Source organism: Mustela lutreola, chromosome X (assembly GCF_030435805.1).
Source record: "Mustela lutreola isolate mMusLut2 chromosome X, mMusLut2.pri, whole genome shotgun sequence".
Lineage (NCBI taxonomy): Eukaryota > Metazoa > Chordata > Mammalia > Carnivora > Mustelidae > Mustela > Mustela lutreola.
In genome coordinates this window covers 11,350,725-11,365,768 of record NC_081308.1, presented here as the reverse complement: position 1 = coordinate 11,365,768, position 15,044 = coordinate 11,350,725, and the positions used below count along the sequence as shown (strand labels likewise).

The 15,044-nt window shown below is 42.0% G+C and overlaps 1 protein-coding gene across 2 annotated transcripts; it reads left to right on the top strand.

The window, feature by feature from the left end:
• The first annotated feature begins 382 nt into the window (after positions 1–382).
• PIGA (phosphatidylinositol glycan anchor biosynthesis class A) lies at positions 383–13,349 on the top strand. Of its 2 annotated transcripts, XM_059157322.1 has the most exons (7): positions 383–530; positions 2,763–3,537; positions 7,761–7,893; positions 8,801–8,933; positions 9,092–9,298; positions 11,018–11,221; positions 11,653–13,349. In XM_059157322.1, exons 2-7 carry the CDS (start codon positions 2,820–2,822, stop codon positions 11,695–11,697), a joined length of 1,440 nt encoding a protein of 479 aa, XP_059013305.1. In that variant the 5' UTR covers positions 383–530; positions 2,763–2,819; the 3' UTR covers positions 11,698–13,349. The 2 variants fall into 2 exon arrangements, with proteins under 2 accessions (XP_059013305.1, XP_059013306.1); XM_059157323.1 differs by having other exon boundaries at positions 11,018–13,349.
• Positions 13,350–15,044: the final 1,695 nt, after the last annotated feature.

Below are 15,044 nucleotides of genomic sequence, written 5' to 3'. Positions count from 1 at the left end.
CCAGGACGCGAACCCACCCGACCTCCAGCAGAATCCAGGTTTAGAGGTGCGGTGCATCCTGGGAGTGAGTTTTCTAAGTTCTGCTTCGCTTCCAAAAGCCACCGGACTACAACTCCCAGCAGCCCTAAAGGCTCGCAGCGAGTCACGCTGGGATTTCTGACTTTAGCCTGAGGAAGGCTGCTGGTAGGCTGCTTGTGTCAGAAGAGACGGGGGACGGCTTCTAGAGATTCGTGACACTAAGAATTCATAAGGAAGGTTACACCGACGACTACTACTTTCGATGCAGAGAAAACAAGTCTCCCCGAACCTTGCGAAAACATGTGCCTACGCGCGCTGACGTTACCGCCCGCGCTGAAGGGTGGGGACCGAGCGGCGCTCCTGCACGTGACGCCAGCGCATCTTTGCGATTGGCCGCCTCGGGGGCGCGGAGCTCGGGCGCGGACGCCTCGGATTGGTGTTTCGGGGCAGCGGGGTGGGACTTTGGCTGCAGCCGCGGGAGGTCCGGACACTGGCGGCCATGGGACTTGCCGGTAAGTGCGCGTCTGACCCTGCGCCGGCGCTCTTGTCCGCTTCCGGATGGGACAGGGTAGCACCCGTGGGAGTGTGGCCGGCGATGGAAGGGGCGAACCCGGCGAGGTTTAGAAGCTCGGAAGTAGGGGTCGAGAACCTTCGGAGTCGAGCGGGGCTGAGGGTTCGCTGGGGCGGCCGCGCTGGAGCCGGTTCCGCCGAGATTGAAGCGGACAGGGTGAAGGGCTCCGGGACCCCCAGCCTCAGACACCTGCCTACTGTCTGGCCATCATCCTCCTTTGGGGCCTGGCGAGACCCCGCTTGACTCCAGCGGGGTCGGTGGTTGAACGGGGTCGTCCCTTCCTTGGCTCTGGCGCTCTCCGGTGACCTCTCCAGTGAGTGGAGCCGGGAGTGAAGCCGGGGTATTGCCCAGGGTGTGGGTGTTGGTGTGGAAACAACGTTCTCTTGACCCAAGCGCCCGCGGGGTCTTCCTAAAGCTCCTCGGGAGCGGCTACTGCTGACTGCCCAGGGATTCGTTGACCATGGCTGGTTGTAAATTTACGGCCGTCTCGCATTTGCCACTTAAGTGTCTGGGTGGAGACCTTGGGCAAATCGCTCAACTTGTTTGGCTTCTCATTTGTAAAGCAAGGGAGGTATTCCTGGATTTCCAAGCCTCTCGTCGGATTTAAAATCTAAGATTCTGTGATTGTTCCGTTTGTTGAGCTTTTACGCCTTAAAGATGTTAGGCGTGATAACCGGATGGAAGTAGGCAGACTCCACAGTGTTTGCAGGTTAATGACAAAACTTCAGATAATTTCAGATGGTTCTTTGCTCACTTTGTTTTTTTTTAATCACTCATCTTTGTAAATTGAATACAACTGGAAATTCAGGTTTAGGTGACAAACCACAGTAAGAAAATGTTACTGAAACCTCTTCAAAGTACAAAACGGAAGAATCGCAGTATTTGGTAATCTTGAATCTTAATTAATAAATTGAGGTCAACAAATACTTACTGAGTATTTCTGAGACTGTGTTTAAAATACAGATGACTTTGTTGGCAGGAATAGATAGATAATTAAGAGTTTACAAAGGCAGTTACTTTGCATTTCCTGAGTTTGTAGGTGAAATCAGAAACACAGATAGTTAGGATGGCTTTCCATTGTGTAGTTCAGTTTATGGAGGTATGAAAATATTATTTGTAAATCTGAGGAAGATTGTCACTAGCTTTCCAAAACACTCTTTAGCTTTAAAACTAAGAATCTGTAATAAGACTGAATATTGAGTGAATTTTGTGAATAAGGTGAATAAGACTGAATTTTGTGCTGATAAGGATCTAGGGGACCCCTGAGATCAATATTTCCTACTTTAGATGTAGGAAATAGCCCCAGATCTGCTCTACCTCGAATCGAGCCTTTATCTTTAGACTTTAAACCAAAGAGAGAGAGAGTTCTGGAAGTAGGCCTGTGTAACTGAAAGAAAGGTTAAGAAAGAAAATGAAAGCAGTTTATCGCCATTCTTGAAGAAGGAAGAGGAAAACATAGATGGATGCTTGTAGCATGTGTGATAGGCGCTCCTTGAAAAAGTTACTGTCAGAAAGATACTTAGGATGCCAGGTATATTTTAGTATAAGCCACAAAAGTGAATAGCAAAATTGTATGGGATTCGCCGCATCAGTGGCTTAAGCTCTAGAGCAGGGCAGGCAAACTTTTTCTGGAAAGAGCCATATATTTAATTATTGGAATGAACTGGTTTGTTAGCACATTCTTCTACACTGTGATGTAACAAACTAGTTTTTAAAAATTAGGTATAGGGGCGCCTGGGTGGCTCAGTGGTTAAGCCGCTGCCTTCGGCTCAGGTCATGATCTCAGGGTCCTGGGATCGAGTCCCGCATCGGGCTCTCTGCTCGGCAGGGAGCCTGCTTCCTCCTCTCTCTCTCTGCCTGCCTCTCTACCTACTTGTGATTTCTCTCTGTCAAATAAATAAATAAAATCTTTAAAAAAAAAATTAGGTATAGCAGTATTTTTAAAGCAAAATTAAAATGTAAGGGCATTGTGGAATCAAGTTTTGTTGTAGAGCGCAGAGGAAGTACTAAGCAAGTAAATGTCAGATGAGTCATTTCATTATATGCTTGTGTTTTAGTTCTAGGGGGAAAGCTAGCAAATGTACATTAGCATAAAACAGTGTTTATGTCTGGATTTGGAAAATGTAATATATTTTGTCGCTGAGCTGAGATCTTGTTTTACTCTCTCTTTCAGGTACTAGACAACACATAACCAAGTTGCTCTAAGGACAAATGCCTAAACCATCTCCGCATGGCTTATAGAGGAGGAGGTGGGCGAGGCCAGCCCTCCTCGTCTCTGCACTCCTGTGTTAGCCCTGGAAGTCTCTCCACATGTAGGACCCGTACCCATAATATATGCATGGTGTCGGACTTTTTCTATCCTAACATGGGAGGCGTGGAAAGCCACATTTACCAGCTCTCTCAGTGCCTGATTGAAAGAGGGCATAAAGTCATAATTGTCACCCATGCTTATGGAAATCGGAAAGGCATCCGTTACCTCACTAATGGCCTCAAAGTCTATTACTTGCCTCTGAAAGTCATGTACAACCAATCTACAGCCACGACCCTCTTTCACAGTCTGCCATTGCTCAGGTACATATTTGTTCGGGAGAGAGTCACGATAATCCATTCACATAGTTCTTTTTCTGCCATGGCCCATGATGCCCTCTTCCACGCCAAGACAATGGGGCTCCAGACAGTCTTCACGGACCATTCCCTTTTCGGATTTGCTGATGTCAGCTCGGTGCTTACAAACAAGCTTCTAACTGTGTCTCTTTGTGACACAAACCACATAATTTGTGTCTCTTATACTAGTAAGGAAAACACTGTGCTAAGAGCAGCACTGAATCCTGAAATAGTGTCCGTCATTCCTAATGCTGTAGATCCTACTGACTTCACTCCAGACCCATTTAGGAGGCATGATAGTATAATAACTATTGTTGTTGTCAGCAGACTTGTTTACAGAAAAGGTAATGAAATGATAGCTACAATTGCACTGCAGACTTTTTTTTTCTTGTAGAAAGCTGTTGAATACTTGAATGTAATGATTGTTTGGCTTTTCGTTTTGTTCTATGGTTTCATAACTACTTCTGCATTAAATACAGCAAAGAAAGGTGTAATATACATTCAAAAATAAATTTCTGGAGTGGTAGTGAATGCTGCCCACTCCCCCCCCATGCCTGCCCACCTTCGACGCTTTAATAGTTACTTAAAGATAAAAACAGTAATCTGATGTTGTTTAATAGGTCAGGTCTTTTTAAAGTTAAAACGGCCCCATATGTGTGATAAGAAGTAAAAGGCTGAGCCCACCACTAGCCATTTCTTTCTAATGGCAAAAGTCATGTCTTTCATTGTAGGTATTTTGGAAAACTCAGAAAAGCACAGGGGTGAAAACTAAAATCAGCTGTAACTGTACTGTTCAGGGGTGATCCTCATGAATATTTTGATTTACAACTCTCCTGTGTTTTATCGGTATCCTCAAAATCAATGAACTTGTCCCCCACGTGGCTCTTTGGCAGCTTGCTTATTTCATCTCATCGCAGATTTAGACATTAAGAGCATGTAGGCAGGTAAGTGGTGAAGGCAGGGGGATTAGACAGCCTGGAATCTGATCCCGGCTGCATCCTGTTGTGTGATTGAGGACAAGCTACTTAACATCTCTGAGTCTCAGTTTTTTCATTTGTATGGTTTGGGCAACAAGGGGACTCTTGTGAGGGTTCAGTGATGGTTCCTTTAAAGTACTTAGGCCAGTTGGTATTTGATAAGTGTGTGCCATTACCAAGGAGGATATTTTTTTTTTTTTAGTGCCTCCGCAGCACTTGACCCCACAGTAGCATTCATAGAGCCTCGTGTACTAGAAGCCTGGAACAGTCTGGTTCAAAACCTAACTGGTCTTCAGGGTAGTATTTGAAAACTTGTCTAGTAATCAAAACTGTCACTCCAAGTAGGGAATTATTAAAAAGATAACAGGTACCCTTCCTTAAATACTTGAGTTTAACCCCAAATGTTATTAACATGCACTGAATTGCCAATAGTCTGAGGTTGGCCTGCAGGCGTAAGAGTACTGGTCTACCGCTTGGAGCTGCATCAACTTTCTGGCACAGTCTCCTTCAAAAAGGATAATTTATCGTTGCCAATTTGGGTTCCTTGTAAGTGGGGCGAGAACGTAACAGTGTATGAAGTAACGTACTTCTGGATTCTTAACTGGTTTTTGATTTTATGTAGTGGTTTAATCTGACTAGAGCTTTTCTCCCTAACTTCGCTTTGTTGAATATTTCGAACCATTCAGCTTAGTTTCATAGAAACTTATTCCGTCTGTTTATGTGCTGTTTAACTAAATGTCCCAATGCGATAGCAAGTGTAGCTGGCATCAGATGCGTGGACTAATGCAGCTGATTGTTGGTGGGCAGGAAGTGCAGCGGTGGGATCAGCAGCATCCCGGTGCGCTAGGGAGCGGTCCGAAATCCACGCATGGGCCTTGGTCAGTAGGCTTTCCATTTGGAACAGAGCCTTGGTTGATCGAGCAGGTTGGTGGGAAAACCACTGAACGTTTTCTGGGGTGAAGGCATGCTCTCGTGATGTGCTTTCTTTTTTGAATCAAGAAGATGTGACTGGACTGGCATTCTATGGTCTGAATCCCTCTTGGGATATTGGTGATGTGTTTGTCATGACTTAGAAAACGTGCCTAGTTTGTCTTTTAATCACCTTCGGGAGCTAGCTAGCCGATTGAGCATGTGATACACATGTGGTCGAGAATCAGAGCAAAACAGTTTGTACAAAGATTAAACCTGTTACCTTGACTTCGCGAGCGATGGTATTTTAACCAGCTGAGTTAACCACCAGCCACAGAGCGAAGGTATGGCCTGTCCTGTTCTCAATTTAGTACTTTAACAAATGTTGAACCCTCTCCGTATGCCAGACATGGTGCAAAAAGTTAACATTCTCAGAAGGAATGGCCGCGTCCATAGCCCAAAAGTGAGTAGATGTATTTATGGTCCGTTACTTATTAACTAATTAATTTCCATAGGAGGTGTTCCTTTGGACCAGCTCTCAAAGGCCCGCTGCCACGTATTGAGTGAGAGAGGCTAAGTCCCAGTTCTTATCACCCAGGTCTTCTGGCTGCTGTCCTCCCTCTTCTCTAGAGCCCGTTGTGCTCTCAGTCAGGGTGTCACTGTGCTCCCGTGTGTGCGCAGGCTCGCCCCACTTCCTGCTGCGGTGGTAATGACAACTTCCATTTGTATTCTGCAGTTGATAAAGCCTGTGCATGGTACAGTACCTCACTTGACTCTCCCAACATCTGTAGGGTAGATGTTATCTGCATGTAACAAAGAAACTGAGTCTCAGAGAGGGTAAGTAACTCGCTCAGGTTACACAGTAAGTATCAGAGATGACAAACATGAGTTCAGCTCTTGAGTTAAGGGCTCCTGTTCCCCTCACGTCTGGCCCAGCGTCTAGGTATATGCAGACTGATTCGAGTCTTTAAAATATTGTTAGACTGAGCTTTAAAAGCAGTTCGAATCATGATTTTTCTTTGTCCATTTTGTGTGACTCTGGCAATTGAAAGCCCTTTTCTGTGTTCCATTGTGTTAGACACTTCTCAGAGTCAGGAGAGTATCTTTTATCATTTGGGAAAAACCTTTTATTCTTAGAATAATATTATAGATCATTGATAATATTCATCAGTTCCATTTCTTATAAGGTGGTTGTCCAGATTAAATGACATGATGCACTTAAGGGACGTAGCCTGATGTAGTAAGCACTCAGCAGATGTGACTAGTTTTTATCAGCTCTTAGGATTATTACTGTGTATGCGTTGCACTTTTCAGTTGAAGAATGGGTTCTTAACCTTCGTATTAGAAGGGAGAAGGAAAGGAAAGAAAGAAAATGAAAGAATTAAAGGAAGCTAAATGTTAAAAGTCATTAAGCCACCTCCTGGTTTAGGTAGAAATCCAGCCGATGGATTTTGTAATTGTCTCGAAACAAAGGTAGCTGAGATTTTAATGAGAAGCCTTCATAATTCAGAAAAGCCGCATGTGAATTTATGTTTGCTAATGCAATCATATTTGGAAAATACTGGCGGAGTTTACTTAAATCCTACTTTGAATTATTTAATAAAAATGACCCCGTATAAATGATTTCTCCCACCATCTTTTTAAATAACTCATCTGCCTGTATTTGGGAAGATGGATAGAAAAAGTGCAATTCTTATGTATGTGCGTGTGTATGTATGCATTTCTTAAATTAATAAACTTTAACTGGGTTATTTTACATTTACTTTTACTTTCAAATGTGTCCAGTTTATAGTTGTTAATGAACTAAATTCCCAAATAGTGTCAATATTGCTGTCACTTTGGATAGCCACTTTCAGACTGGTAGGGCATGGTTTTTGCTACTGCTGTATATCACCTGAGGTTGGTTTATGTATTGTAAGAAAAACGTTTCATTAAAGAAACAAAGGAACCAAGATGCACCCTTTTGTTCTCCGTACTGCAAGGATCTGGCAGTTGAGGTCCTGCCACCTGCATTTACTCATTCAAGGGAAGTGGGCTTCGGCAGGTTTGGACAGACTGCTCTTACATTTGGCTAATAGTATGGGGTTCATTAAAAGACCCTCCTTACAAACTGCCTTCTCACCAAAGCCAAGGCTGTGCTTCCACTTTGTGGCTTAGCCCCTTCCTGTGGTGGGAAGTGGAACACAGACATAGAAATTTTGTCGCTGAAAGAGACTTTGGACTTCAGGTACATCCGGTCTCTTCATTTTCTATATCAGAAAACTTCCCCATGATCAAAGAGCTTGCTTCTAAAACGGCCGAGACGACCTAGATCTCCAGTCAGCTGTCCGGCTGTGTAGAAAATTTTAAGCATTAGCTAGCTCAAATACCTTTTTTAGATGTAGGTAATGCAGAAATGCGAGTGAGTAACTTTAAGAATATTATGTTAGAATGAAACACAGTAGTCCCCGTATTGGGTAACAGTGGATGTCAACGGATGTATCTGTAAGATCTGCAAGTTTTAGGAGACCACTGGTAGTTGTGACATTCTTCCTTCCTAGGAAAGGTTTGAGAGTTAGCTTCTCCACTTAAGGAGGGCATAGCTAATACTTTCCAAAGTGAGTGGTTTCTCAGTTCTGATTAATTTTTTTTAAGTTTCAATGTTAATATTTCCAGCATTCAACTCTATTTTATATTTTCAGGGACTGATTTGCTTAGTGGTATAATACCTGAACTCTGTCAGAAATATCCAGATTTAAATTTCATAATTGGAGGAGAGGGACCTAAGAGAATCATTTTGGAAGAAGTACGAGAAAGGTATCAGCTACATGACAGGTATTGGATTCTGTATTGTCTTGGATGAGAAAATATGTTACCTAAATTCCGTTTTGGCTCCATGTGTCTGTTAAGTGGGCTGCTTCTCCTACATGCACTTGATGTAAAAATGTAATGCAAGGCCTATTTTTTTTTTAATGTGTATAAAACGGGAAACCTTAGTTTAAAAAAAAATCACAGTCTAATTTTTTTTTGCTAGTCCAGTATTATTTGACTTTTGGGGGCAGTGGTTGGAAGTACCCTAGAAGGCACGTGTGTATGCACATGCACACACACACACACACACACACACACACACAAAACAACCACTTTGGAAATGTTCGTAGATTTTCAAGCCTTGCTGAGTTCTGCTTTATATAGCATGGCCCAAATCATGTAAATTGTCCTGCACATACAGATTCAAATGCTTCCCTTTCTCAGTAACTTAGAATGATGTTTGCTGTGAAGCATCAATTTAAAACAGGCCTTTTTCTGTTTAGAAATGACTCTTTAATATTTACTCTCCAAAGTATATATATTTTTTTCGCAGTTCCTTCTTTTGCCTCAAAGAATGACATTTATTCAAAGAAAAAAAAAAATGACAAGATGTCCATCCCTTGGCTCTCTTCCCTCCCCCGTTCTGTCCAAAGTATATCGATATTCTCACTAAATGCCAACGAATTTTGGAGAAGTTGAAATTTGTGTGCGTGACCAAAGTTAGAAATATGTTAGCTGTGTGAGTTTTAAGCACATAGCTTAAAAAGACTCTCTTAGATCAGAATTTGGGGTATTAATCTTTTACGGTGGAAGATACTAGAACCAGCAATAATCTAAGTATAATATGAATAGCACACTTGGCTTCTAAATGATATTTCTTTTCTAGCATGATTTTCACTCCCTTCTTTTCTTCTCTCATTTCAAAAATCAGAGTGCGTCTTTTGGGAGCCTTAGAACACAAGGATGTTAGAAATGTCTTAGTTCAAGGACATATTTTTCTTAACACTTCCCTTACTGAAGCATTCTGCATGGCAATTGTGGAAGCAGCCAGTTGTGGTTTACAGGTAAAAATCTTCGAGGGCTTACATTGTTGGGGTTCCTATACTTGTATTTTGAAAAACAAGCAGATACATTCTGTATTAACTTTTAATTTAAGTTGGTTTTGCTGATTTTCCTGAGATAGGAATTATGGTATATTATATATTCTTTTTCTCTTTTTAAGGTTGTAAGTACCAGGGTTGGTGGAATTCCTGAAGTACTTCCAGAAAATCTTATCATTCTATGTGAGCCTTCTGTCAAGTCCTTGTGCGAGGGTTTGGAAAAAGCGATTTCCCAGCTGAAGTCAGGAGCATTGCCGGCTCCCGAAAATATTCATAACGTAGTAAAGACTTTCTACACCTGGAGGAATGTTGCGGAAAGAACTGAAAAAGTATGTCATGCTAAGCAGAGGGTATTTGAAGGTTGTGTCTAAATTCTTGACATTTCACGTACATATTTGCTTTTTCTTGCATAGGTTTACCCTTTCTGTTGCTTAAGTTTATAAAGTCTCTTCAGATGAAAAGAAATGTACTATGTACTGCTTTTGGTATATGCTGGGCTGAGTTTCTAGTCAACTTGTTGCGTTTGACATCTGAAAATAGCAGTAATGCCATCTAGAGCTTTCATTAAAGTGGGCGTAAGGAAGTTACCGAATTTTCTAGAAGTCAAAACCATTAAGGGCCAGACTGATACTAATAGCTACTCTTAGACATTTTCTTGGGGCTGTTTCTAATTCTAAAACAGGCAGTCTATTAGAAAACACCTGGCTTTGCTTAGTCCAATGGCGGCGATGTTAAAACAAACGTTTAATTCAGGCTGCTTCCCAAAATTCTTGCGTCACCTTGGCTAAATACCTTGATTTTCTATGGGAAAAAGATTTTTGCATCTCTGCACTGATTGAGAACATAGTAAGTTAGGAGTCAGAATGCTCACGACAGATGTTGGAAAGACCACAGATAAAAAGCGGCAATAGAGAATTTATAGTCGTTCTCTTAATTCTACCTGTTCTGCACAGGCCCTTTTGATCCTTTGCAAACCTCCTCCATAGTTTAACTGTGCTTATTTAGAAAATTGATGAAAGAAATTCAATTGGAATTCATGCTGGAAATATATTTTATCAACTGTTCTAATTCACCAGTCTCAGCACAATTCGGACTGAAATGTATTCCAGATGTTTTGAGGGTAGAAGAGCTAGCTGGAAACAGGCTGTACCTTTCCAGAGGCTGCTGGCGTGTAGAGCCCGCCCTGCATGTCCCAGCCGTCCTGAGTTCCAAAGGAGATGGCTCACAGGTCCACTGTGTGACAATGACCACAAGTCATGCTCCAGTGCAATCGAAACAGATAAATGCTGGCTTCATTTATGTGTTCGAAACTAAGTATGTTTATGGATCTTTGTTTTTAAAATATTTCTGAGTTTTGTGCTTAGCCGCGCTTCCAAACACCTACTATACCGGTTCGCAGCAGTGAATGTTGTTTTGTTTGCCAAAAGCGTCTGACTTTATGCCATGTGCTAAAATTTCCCCTGTCTTTCCCCCCTCCCTTTTATTTGGAGTCCACAAAGTGGTTCTGTATAGTCTCACCATCCGTGCTCAGCAACACAGCCTCATAAGGCTGTGGAAAGAAGAGCCTCTCTGTACCCAGAAGCGCCCTAGGTTAGAGCCCTCTGATGGTGGTTGATGTCTGCCAGCCAGCCAGAAGAGCTGCTTAGCCAAGTCAAGGAATCTTAGAAGGCCAATCCTGCTTCAGGAAGTCACTGCTGAATTAAATATGGCCTTGACAGAGGTGACCTGAAAAACGTTTCCAACTTCTCAGGACTTTGGAATTCTCTTAGTTGGTTAGAATTGATGGCGATCTCCTAGGGGACAGGAACCCTGGCCTATTCGTCTTTGTGTGATGCAGTGTCTAGCCCCGTGTTTTGTCCAGAAGCAGAACTCCATACGCGTTGAATCACATGGCAGTAATTACTTTGGTTTCATTAATCACATCCTTACTAAAACAACGATGACGAAATGCAAGCGCCTCCCGTTTGCATCTATAACGCATTCCTGGTCCGTGCAGGTCGTCGTTTCTTGTGGGTCAGAGCGCTCACTCTCGGCCTCTCTCCCGCCAGGTGTACGACCTCGTGGCAGGAGAAGCTGTGTTACCGATGGACAAACGACTGGACAGACTCATCTCTCACTGTGGCCCAGTAACAGGCTGCATTTTTGCTTTGTTGGCTGTATTCAACTTTCTCTTCCTCCTTTTCCTGAGATGGATGACTCCGGATTCTGTCATCGATGTCGCAATAGATGCCACAGGGCTCCTGGACTCATCAATATCCTTAAAGTAAAAAAGGGGGCGAGAATAATGAGATGTCTAAACCCAGGTAGAAGAAAGCCTGGATTATAAGGTTTTACACATTTGTAATAGTTCTAGTAAGATGATTGAAAATAACTTTGCTTTTTTTCTTGCTTTTTTTTAACGTTACTTTAGTAAGTTATGCTACCTCTATATCATTCAATGTTTTATTTTGAGGAAAGATAAAAACTTATGCAATTCCTGAGTGTAGAAACTCCTTGCACTTACTTAAGATTTAGGAGAGAACATTGAAGCCACTCAGGTATGAAATTTTTCAGACTACTGAAGTCCCTCTAACAGAGATGTTTTAAAATTATATTTTGGGAGCTTTTGGGTGCTGAAGGGCCAAATGTTTTCTGGGCATTTTTTGGCCAATTTTAAATGTTCTACCATTAACTAGACATTCACCAGATGTTTACAGGTTTTCTTTCGGGAAGTACAACAACGATATGAACTGTTTTTGAGTCCTTTTCATAAACATTTTAGTCATTGAAGTCGTGTTCTTAGACATTCATTTGGTGCGCTCAGTAAGTGTTACAGACCGTCAGCGGGATTCTTGAGCAAAATGGTCCATCAGTTATGAGCATGTTTTAAGCACCTACTGTGTGTAGAACAATGAACTCGACACATCCTGCTATTAAGGACCGGGGCGCATTCAGATGTTCTTTGTGTATCACTTGGGTGGCTCACTTCACCGTAGTCACAGTTAACAAAATGGTAAACTGTCTAACATGCCAAAAACACTCAGGCTTCCAATGCCAGGAAAAATAAATGATCGGCAGACTCCGATTTCTTTGATCTGGTCATATGCATTCTAGGTAGAGCCTTCGTCTTAATTTGTGCTTATGAAAAACCTTTTTGCTTCTGAAATACTAGGGACCGATATCACTGTTGACAATAGTGCAGAGAAACCCTCCAAGTCTTCCCAGGCATAATTGAGTCCCCTGTAAATGCCTTCATATTTTCCGAGCAGAACGGACGAGGTGTGCCATCTCCAACTCAGCTGTGACTCTCCTCGACCTTTGATAGAAGTCACTTCCCTTCACTTGTGGCCTAGCTGATGTCTGAGAAGTATTGTCAGTGTGCAGAAATCTTCACCCCAGAATGTTTTATTTATAGCCAATTGAGTCTGAAAATTGTAGAAACACAGTCTCTTTGTGGTTGTCTGTTGTTAACTGTAATCGTTGTTGCCCAGAGCCATGGGTTTTTAAACCCCAAATTATCCACATGGTGTGTCTTATTAACTCCTTGAACTCCTTAGAATACGTTTTTGTGATAAAGGACTGTGAAGTCAAAAGAAAGAGGCGCTCGTGGCGCACTAGGAAGATGCTGGCAGTATTGGGATTCTGTACAGGATTGGTTTCCTTTTTTTTTTTTTTTTGACGACAACACTCACAAAGCTTCTTTTTTAAAAAGGTATCTTAACATGCCTATTAACCGGTTGCCACTGATACATAAGAAATACGATTTTTGTTTTGTGCTAAAACACAAATGCAATGCGATTTTTAAAACCTGCAAGTTGAGGGCTCTTTTGTTAAAAATGGGCTGACCCAAACCATTAAAATCTTAGGGATTTTTTTGCACAGAAATTGATTTATATAAATATGAAATAAACAGTGCCAATAATCACGAAAAAGCAAGAAACAGTAACCCGTGTTTTTATTTATTCTCTTCAGCAATTTTTAAGGGCATACTACCGTTGGTTCTTACATTTTTGTTTCTCAGCATATTTTCAAGATGGCCATTTATTTCAGATGGAAATGGGATTTAAACTATTTGCATGCAAAATATGTAATTTGCAAATCAAAATTAGTTCCTTTGGTTTTAACAAATGGAGGTAAATTTGCTTGTTCTAGTAAATCTTAATTTTCGGGCTTCCTGGATACCTTAATTGTAACTGTCGGTGTTGCACTGGTCAGTATGCGCAAACATATTGTTCGACCCTGCTACTTCCATTAATTTGAAAGTGAACTTGCAGTGACGAGGAATTTATGAAAAATAATACTGTATTTCTCTTGATATTACACAAACTAGCACATATGAAACTGATTTATGAAAACACGCTACATTTCCAAAAAATAAAGACCAAAATGACATTTTGACAATTTTCTGAGTTTGTCTTGTTTTATGAAGAGAATATGATTTCTTCGTTTAACAGTGCCCCCGCACCCCCTCCCTCTTATGCGTGCTCTTTCACTGTGATTAGACATGTTGCTTGGTCTGTTAGTTAAACAGGAACTGTCCTTCAGATGATGAATTACTCTGTCATCTTTTCTCTCTAGAGTACATTCTCTCTCTTTACTCATGGAATAGCTCGTTGAATTATGCCTTTGTTTCCTGATCCGCACAAGCCCTGTTTTTGCCTGCACTGGAGTTGTCGCATGAGCCAAGCGAATACATCTAGAAGCTATTGTGTATGCGAACTACGTAATTATGCTTTCTATCTTGTAAGCTATTTTAAGAGGAATTTGAATTTTGATTTCACTTACAGGAGCCCAGCTTCTCCCACCCCTTTTGTTGGAAGCAGTGGAGAGCAGTTCTCTACGCTGGTATGTTCTGATTTATCTTGCACCAAAACTTATTTTTGGCCAAGTCGGGGTATCATAGGTCTGTGTTTACTTGAGCACAGGATTTTTTAAAGTCCTCTTTCTCCTCCTTCACATTCCCGAAAGAAGATGGTGAGATGGTAAATTGTATCATCCTGTGGCTGGGCTTTTTTAAATATGAAATTCTAAAAATTCAAGTTCTGTACAAAATTTAATTTGTATTCACTAGTACTTCGGGGAGTTGATTTTCCCTTATCCTTTATGTTTGGCTACAGCTCAGTGGTTCTTAACTGAATATGGGTAGGGGGATAGGGGAGAAGAGGGGTGGCGATTTTGCCCCGCAGGGGACACCTGGCAGTGTCTGGAGACATCTCTGGTTGATAGCCCTGGGTAGGAGTGGGGGTGTTGGCATCAAGTGGGCAGAGGGCAGAGATGCTGCTGGATATCCTATAATGCTTTTGGATCCCCGCCAAACAAAGAATGATCTGGTACCAAATATCAGTAGTGCTGATGCTGAGAGATTGGTGCTACAGAGGATTTCGTCTGAAGGCTGCTGTGAGTTAACCCCTTATTTTGTGCCCATCCCGAATGTCATGCTCAAACACAGTTAAAGACGGTTTCTCAGAAATAGCACAGATGTCCGTTTGAACCTTAAAAAAAGAGCTGAACTCCTCATGGCCAACACAGAAAGTATATCCATGTTTTAAATGAAGATTAAGGCCCAAACAAGATTGACTAACGTGCTATAATATGTCACTGGGCTGACTTGAGTAAAGGACGGGCTTCTTAGAGGGCGGTGTTCTTGTGTTCACAGATGCCTGTGTTCACGGATTCTCCTACGTTGGCACTCTGTAGGTAGCAAGCTGTAGGTCGGTACTAAGCTGGGTCAAGAAACCGTGTATGTTGATCTCAGTCCTTGGGAGTGGGAACTGCACTGGGTCTTCCCTGGTTCTGTAGTTCACAGAGATGGATGCAGTATGTACTGGGACCCAAAGCTGTGTGCTCGCACGTCAACATTTCCCCGGACTACGGGGAGCCAGTTCTCCTAGAGATCATCATTCCATTTTGCCTGAGTGCTATAAGAAACTCCCGTATTTTGTGCATAAAGTAAGTAAGATTTCTTTAGTCTGCTCTAGGCAGTTTTTTTTTTTTTGTTTGCCTTTCTCAATAGTTTGTAGAGATGTTTGAAAATCTAACATAGCCAAGAATGAAAGAGGAGACCTGGATTTTCCTCATCTAATTTTTGTAGGTGAG